The 6,817-nt window shown below is 52.5% G+C and overlaps 2 protein-coding genes across 3 annotated transcripts in view; one reads left to right on the top strand and one right to left on the bottom strand.

Moving 5' to 3' along the window:
* Positions 1–6,817, top strand: part of LOC111744944 — a 66,281-nt gene that overhangs the window by 53,261 nt on the left and 6,203 nt on the right. The window lies entirely within an intron of this gene.
* SCGB1A1 (secretoglobin family 1A member 1) lies at positions 1,622–4,473 on the bottom strand. Its single transcript, XM_011368627.2, has 3 exons — positions 4,351–4,473; positions 2,099–2,286; positions 1,622–1,760 (listed from the first exon to the last, which is right to left on the bottom strand). Exons 1-3 carry the CDS (start codon positions 4,403–4,405, stop codon positions 1,728–1,730), a joined length of 276 nt encoding a protein of 91 aa, XP_011366929.1. The 5' UTR covers positions 4,406–4,473; the 3' UTR covers positions 1,622–1,727.

Here is a 6,817-nt window from a genome sequence, read left to right as displayed (position 1 = left end):
TTTTCTCCCTGGGTTCAAGGGCAGGGCTCAGTGGGGCCTCAAGAAGGGAGCCTCTCCTTAAATCTTAGCTTGAGGGACTCCTGAGCTAAAGCTGGCCTGTCCAAGATACTCTTGCTCTCATCATTCCATGTGTTTTATTAAAGTTTAATCACAGTTTTATCTATCTGCTTGTCTGCACGTTTATTTTGCGGGAGCTGATGATCTTCCCCGCTAGATTGAGGGCTCCCTACGAGCAGAGGCCACTGTTTGCTTCACTCTGCTATCCTTGGGGCTCAGTGGGGTTCAGGCCCAGAGCAAGTGCTTCATACGTGTTTGCTGGGTCATGAAATCTGCTGCCCGGTTCCCCAGAGTGCCCGCCACTACTGTGAACGCATCGAACATGCCAGTCGGTACCTAGGGATTCATTTCGTTCCCAAAGGCTCCTTTGCCACAAGAAAAAAGGGATGTCTGCTTTTCTTTTTGTAGGAAAATTGACTGGACAGGGACTCAGAGAATGGGCGCGAGTTAGAGAGGGGCATTGGGCTTAGAGCCAGAGCATCGCCCAGTGGACGGCAGTAACCAGGTGCTGACCAGTCTGGCTGTGACCCCGCCCTCCAGCTTCTCCTGGGCAGAGATGTCCATAAGCAAGACTGACATGAATGGACGGCTGACTGGCAGGCCTCTGCGATTTGTCCGGAAATGGATGTTTTAACAGTGATAAAAGGTATAAAGGGTCTAGAAAATGCATAAGTAGAGTTTTTGTGTTTTGTTTTTGTTTTGCTGTTTCCATCTCCCTTTAGAAAATCGTTTGACAAATCATTTCATGGAGCAAATATGAACTGAGCAAAAAACTTAACCCGCTATCTTTGAGGCCTCTCCTTAGGGTCTGTCACTCTTCAAAGTCAACCCCAAGACCCTGAGTCCCTAAGCAAGGCATCAAGTCCATTCCTCCCTCCAGCTTATGGGAATCAGATTCCCATAAGAAAGTTTCTTAACTTTCTTATGGGAATCTGATTCCTTCCAGAGGGAAATGGCATCATCGTGTGCTGTGTGTGATATGAGGGACCCTGGTTCGGGGCCACCCAAACCTAACAGGTCCCTACTGTGCTGTCAAAATGCTGGCAATGTCCACCATTTATCTTTGGGAAGTGGAACTCTCTGGAAAGCTCCATCTTTGCTTGTAGGCATGTTTGGGTAGCAAAATCGCATGAAATAGTTCTTTCTCCACCCAAGAAGAGGATCCCAAAGAGACTGGAAGAAACAAAACAGTTAAATTTCAACAGTATAAGAATGAGGATGGGGAGCTCAGCTTGGCTTCAGCCTGAGGTCAGCGCGACAGGATGTGGATGACACCACCACCCCCCACCACCCCACCACCACCCCCTGCTTTCTCCTGTAGGTCAAGTTTGAGCAGGGCCCTCTCTACTTTTCCAGGCCGGCATCTGCCTGTGGGAGGAAGCGTGTGCTGCAGGCCGCTCTTGCTGTCTGTGGTGAGCCAGACTTTGGAACGTGAGGCATGGGCCTGTCCCCAAGAGTTTGCACGGCCTCTGCCTTTCTTTTTGATGCTGCTAACCTTACCCTAGCAGTGGTGGACCTTCTTGATCTAACAGGTAAATAAAAAGGAGACACAGAAGCGAGATGCTTGAACTTTATGGAGGGGAGCCAGGCCGGGCTGGTGGGGAGGGAGAGGAGGGAGCCTCTGGCGAGCGGCAGGGGCTTCGGCATTTGGAGGTCTTCAGCTTCCAGATCTAAGCACACTGTGGGCTCTTTATAATTTTTTCCTGAAACAAACAAACAAAAAAAAATTAAAAAAAAAAAAAAAACAACCCTGCAAAACAATAGCGAACAAACCTCAAAGCTAAACAATACACAGAAACTTCAATATCAACTAAGAGATTCAGTTTCTCTAGGAGGAGCTCACATCGAAAGGGCTTTGATTATTTCTCAGAAGCCTCTTAGCAAGAAGTGAGATGACTGCGTTTGCTTTCGTGGGGACATTTGCGTGGTGACTTTCCTTTCTGGATGAGAAAAGGCTCCGAAAAATGGGCCGACCACGCAGTTGAGCTGGACGGACTTGGGGAACCTGCCGCCCAGCGGCGTGAGGAGAGACGCCACGTACCATGAGCCTCATGATGCTGTCCTTCTTGTTCTCGGGGATCGAGTCTAGCAGCTTCTTCAGCCCGTTCGTTGCAACTTTCATGTCTGCATCGGGGCTGAAAACGTCAACCGCAGTCTCAAAACTCGAAGGTGTGCCCACGATGAGGGTTTTAACGACATCGAGAAAACTCGAGCAGATCTCTGCAGAAGCTGGAGCACAGAACAGAGAAAGCACGTGTGCCTAGGCCCTTTTCCAAGCTGGCCAGCCCCGTGGCTGGGCCCGCCCCAGATGCAAAGAGCCAGACCTGTCAGCAAGAGATAGCAGCCTTTTCATGGATAGGATAGACTGTGAAGTCTGGTGTTGCGCCAAACCGTTGGCTTGTGGGTGCTTTGTGGATACTTCCTGGGTTGCAGCCAGATTTTGGTGGCTTGCCGGAGCCTTCCTTGCGCTTCCTGGGTTGGGGTGGGGCAAAATGCCACTTGTTCTTTCTGTTAGGGTTCTAAGCAGAGTACTGATAACAGAAGCAGCTGATCTGATTTTTGATGCAGTGTGGGGGCTGGTTAGTGATGGTCTGAGCCACTTGTCATGGGGGGCGCCTGGCAGAGTCAGGCTCTGGCAGGAAGCACCACTTGTACCAGCCAAGAGAGAGCCCTCGATCCCGGCTGGAAGAGGCGTGAGCACCGGGTCTGTGGCACACTCACCTGCAGACAGACATGCTTCTTGTGTCTATTCCTTGCCCTGCTGTGTTCCCTTCACCTGGAGCTCGCCCCAGGTTGTGTGTGTGTGTGTGTGTGTGTGTGTGTGTGTGGTGTGGGAGGAGTCATTTTCTACTTCCTGCGTGCCTCACCTTCCCAATGAGTCTCAAATCCCCATCTTTGAATTCTCTGCCTCATTGTGCAAATTGGGCTTTTCTGCCTGGACTCCAGGCCCCACCCAAAGTGACCAGTCCAAGCGAAACTCTCTCCAGAACTTAGATTCCCTGCTTGGCAACTTACAGCATCATCGGGCCAGTTACTGTATCCTTCTGTAGTTGAGTTTTCTCATCTGTAAAACGGGGGATAGCGTCCCCACTTCACAGGGTTGTCGTAAGAATGAAAGAGAGAATATGTGATAGGGTTTCAGAACAGCGAGGTAAGGGCTTTAACTAAACATTAGCCATCTCGTTGTTGTTAGATGCGCACACTCCAACACGCGAACGCATCCTGGATCCACCTCTTCACAGAGTCCAGCCCTGCCTTACTGAGCAGTCCCATCTACACGCAGCACTGAGGTCTTCTAGTTAATGTACATTTCAGTCCTAAATGTTATTTCTCCTTTAAAACAAAGGTCCCTACACAAATAGTTGTTCCCACTTGCTCTCGGTTTGGGCTTTCTAACTCCCCCGTCACCCTCCAGGGTCGTAAAACTTATCTCTGTGGGTATTATGAAACTTTCAAAGTGAATTCATTAGAATTCGTTCAAAAACTTTTGTTTGTTTATTAAAAGGAGTAGAAGAGGCTGATGCAGATTTAAAAATAGTTAGGAATTTAAAAAGTTCCCAAGAGATCAGTGGGCTTGTAGGGAGGTGTCATCTACCTTCCTCCTCTCTCTCTGTCCCTCTGTCCCTCTGTCCCTCTGTCTCTCTCTCTCTGTCTCTCTGTCTCTCTGTCTGTCTGTCTCTGTCTGTCTGTCTGTTTGTCTCTCCCTCACCCCCGTTCCCTCCTTCCCTCTTAGTGACATCTGCAACGGTTCAGAGACTCCTAATCCTTGTGCAGAGGACAAAAATGTTTAGAAAACCCCACTCTGGGTTGGCGGTTTCCCAAAAGGAAGATCCCTTTCTAGAATATTCCTCTCTGCCCAGAAAGGGAGAGCTTGCCTTGGGTTGCGTTTCTCTTGGAGACATGAGGTTCTGCAGTTGCTTCCAGCCCCTTTAGCTGCCAGAGTCGGGCGGAGACCCCAAAGCTGGAGGCTTGGCACCTTGGGGTCTGTCTAAGACTGGGCTTTGGGAGCTGGTTATACGTCTTCTGTCGGCCGCTCACCGCAGACACGCGTTTACGTGGGTCCCCTCTATCCCTCCCTCCCATCTATTTCATCCCCTGGAATTCTGAGGGTGTCGGATATCGGATATCGGAGATGGGTTTTTTTTTCAAGTTTCCCCACAGCCTCAGGGGTCTCCCGGCTTCCTGACCAGGCATCAGCATCTATGCAGAGGGCACAAACAGCTGCCCCTCTCCTAAGCAAGAAGTGGGTGGCAGGGCGAGTCCCCGAGCCTGGCCTGGAGGAGGGGCACTCACCAGGGCTGCAGCAGAGAGCCAGGGAGACCAGGGCGAAGGCGATAGCCGGTTTCATGATGGCAGCAGGCTGGTGAGTTGAGTGAGGCTCTGGCCCTGGTGTGGTTTCGTGGTCTTGTGTGAGATGTGCCCATGAAGTGCCCATTGAGTGCCTTTTTATAGGATCCAGGCTATCCCCAGAGGGAGGGGGTGGGAAAGGTCGCCACTTACAGCACCACATTATTTACTTGGGCATCAGCTTGGTGGAAAAAGCAAATATTCTCTTTTCCCAGCCCAGTTTCTATTCCCACGGAAACTGAGCCCACACAATGGGCCACATGGGTGGGAGGGAGAGCCAGGTATGTGGACCTGAGTCAGAGGGCGTGGAGACCTGGCCACCTGTGCCACTCTGGGCCTGAACACTGGGGCCGTCCAGACCAGCAGAAACAACCGTAGAGCCCACCTGGATCCGTCACCTCAGGAGAAACTCAGGCCCATGGCCCGCCACATGGCAACGAGAGGACTAGGACTTGGGACCCCCGATACTCCATCGGGCTCCCTCCGCGGCCCCCCTCCAGGGAAGGCAGCTGGCCCTCCAGTCTTGAGAGTCGCATGATCCAGGGCAGCACTGTGGTCAGACTCAGGGGAGACCCCGAATGGAGGCACGTTGACCGCTAAAGGACTTCTCCAGAAGCCCAAGCCCCAGGCAGGCTGGGGAGTGTGCCTCTCCGGGCTGGGCCTGTTTCCGTGGAATCTGTCCGAGCCCCACCTCCCGGATGGCCTGGCCCGGGGCACCTGCGGCCATTATCTCGCTGACCCTCTTGACATTTCCTCTTGAGCGGTTTGCCCTCCCACATTCCCACGGCTCTCTCCTTTCCCATTTCCCTCGCTGACCTTCCTTCTTGTTCTTCAGATGTTTGTTCTTTACTGACTGCACTTACGCCCTCAGTGTTCCCGGCCTTGGCCCTGGCCTCCTTCTCACCACTTCCGGTGGCCGTTCCTTTTTCTCTCAACGCCCGAGCCTGGAGCACAGGCCCGGCCTGGTCAGGGTGAAGTCCCGAGCTGCCTCCCACCTCCCCGCCTGCCCTCTGCTGCCGTCCTGAGCAAGGCCATCTTTAGATCTTTCTAAAACCCACTGGTCATATCATTTGCCTTCTCGAAACCTGTTTAAAGCTTCCTTTGGCCGATGGGGTAAAATCCACCTGTGATTTACAGGACCTGTGTCTGCGGGCCTTGGCTGACCATGTGAGCCTCACTCCTCCGCTACCCCACACGGTGATCTCACCCTGCCTTCGTGTTTGTGGATTCGGGAACATTCCATGTTTTTCTTCACGCGTTTCTACTTGTCCTCAAGCGATGCCTTGTGCCTGGAAAACATCTCCTGCCTTATCTGCTTCTCCAAATCCTATTGGTACTTCCAGATTTCACCACGTGTTCATTCATTCATTCAACAGATCCTAAGCACCTATTATGTGCCAGGCACTGTGCTAGGAGTTGGAAATTGGGGTGGACATGGAGAGGCACCGCCTGGAGCCCCTTCGAGAAACACTTGCCACCAGCTGCTGTGAGGAGTGTGGCCCCGGGTACTCTGAGACGGGAGGAGGTGGGATGGGGGTGACAGAGCAGCTCAGTGGAAGGGATGGTGGGCTTAAGACCAACCGATGGCAGTGGGGTGAGGATCTGAGACATGCACAGGAGGTTGGAGAGATGGCGGTGGGTGGGAGAGGAGGAGGCCTCAGGACGAGTCCAGTGGGTTTCCTGAGAGGCAGCTGGGTGCGTGGAGTGCTATTTCCTGACCTAGCGAAGGCTTGACAGGGCTGGGGACATGACCTGCAGTTCCCGTCAGTGATCAGTCTCACCGTGAGCCTCTATTCCCTTCCTTATGTGCCCACCATACGGTGTTTTAGTTTTGCGATTCTTTACGTAATGGCTGCTACACGGGAATCATGAATCGATGAATGAGGCCTTCGCATCGTGTGACATTCGGAGGCTCGGAGGCGCCTTCCCGCGGCTGAGGGCACAGGTTCTAAACCAGCCCCGCATGAGGACTTGTCCAGTGAGTTACCGTGCCCATCTCAAGAAACGCCTGCCGCTGAAAAACCAGGAGAGGAAAATCTGAACCGAGAATGGAAGGATCTCCAAGGAGGCTGAAAAGAGCGGGAAAAAAAGGCCGACCGCGGTGAGAAACAGAATGAAAAGGGCAACCCCGCCGGAAGTGGACGGTGCCGGCCGTTTCCTGAGAGGGGAACCGCGTGGAGGGGACACGGGGAGCACGAGACACTGCGAGCCCTTCGGTGACCTTCGACTTCGGAATCGTATAAATATATCGTCAATTCAAAAAAAAAAAACAAACCAACTTTTAAAAGGAGAGAACTGTTCTGACACGTGCAGCAACATGGAGGGACCTGGGACACTGTGGTAAGTGAAGTCAGCCAGTCACAGAAGGACAAGGGCTGTATGCGTCCACTTCATGAGGTCCCTGGAGAAGTCA

This window comes from Pteropus vampyrus, unplaced genomic scaffold (genome assembly GCF_000151845.1).
Source record: "Pteropus vampyrus isolate Shadow unplaced genomic scaffold, Pvam_2.0 Scaffold144, whole genome shotgun sequence".
Lineage (NCBI taxonomy): Eukaryota > Metazoa > Chordata > Mammalia > Chiroptera > Pteropodidae > Pteropus > Pteropus vampyrus.
Note: the sequence above shows the minus strand (reverse complement) of the source record. Positions and strands in the feature narration are given on the sequence as shown.

Excerpts from the sequence above, each read along its gene's own strand:
- SCGB1A1 (XM_011368627.2), bottom strand. The coding sequence starts at position 4,405 with ATGAAACCGGCTATCGCCTTCGCCCTGGTCTCCCTGGCTCTCTGCTGC. Across the intron at positions 2,287-4,350 it reads GGCTCTCTGCTGCAGCCCTG|CTTCTGCAGAGATCTGCTCG; the intron begins GTGAGTGCCCCT and ends TCTGTGCTCCAG. Across the intron at positions 1,761-2,098 it reads ACAGCATCATGAGGCTCATG|GAAAAAATTATAAAGAGCCC; the intron begins GTACGTGGCGTC and ends TGTTTGTTTCAG.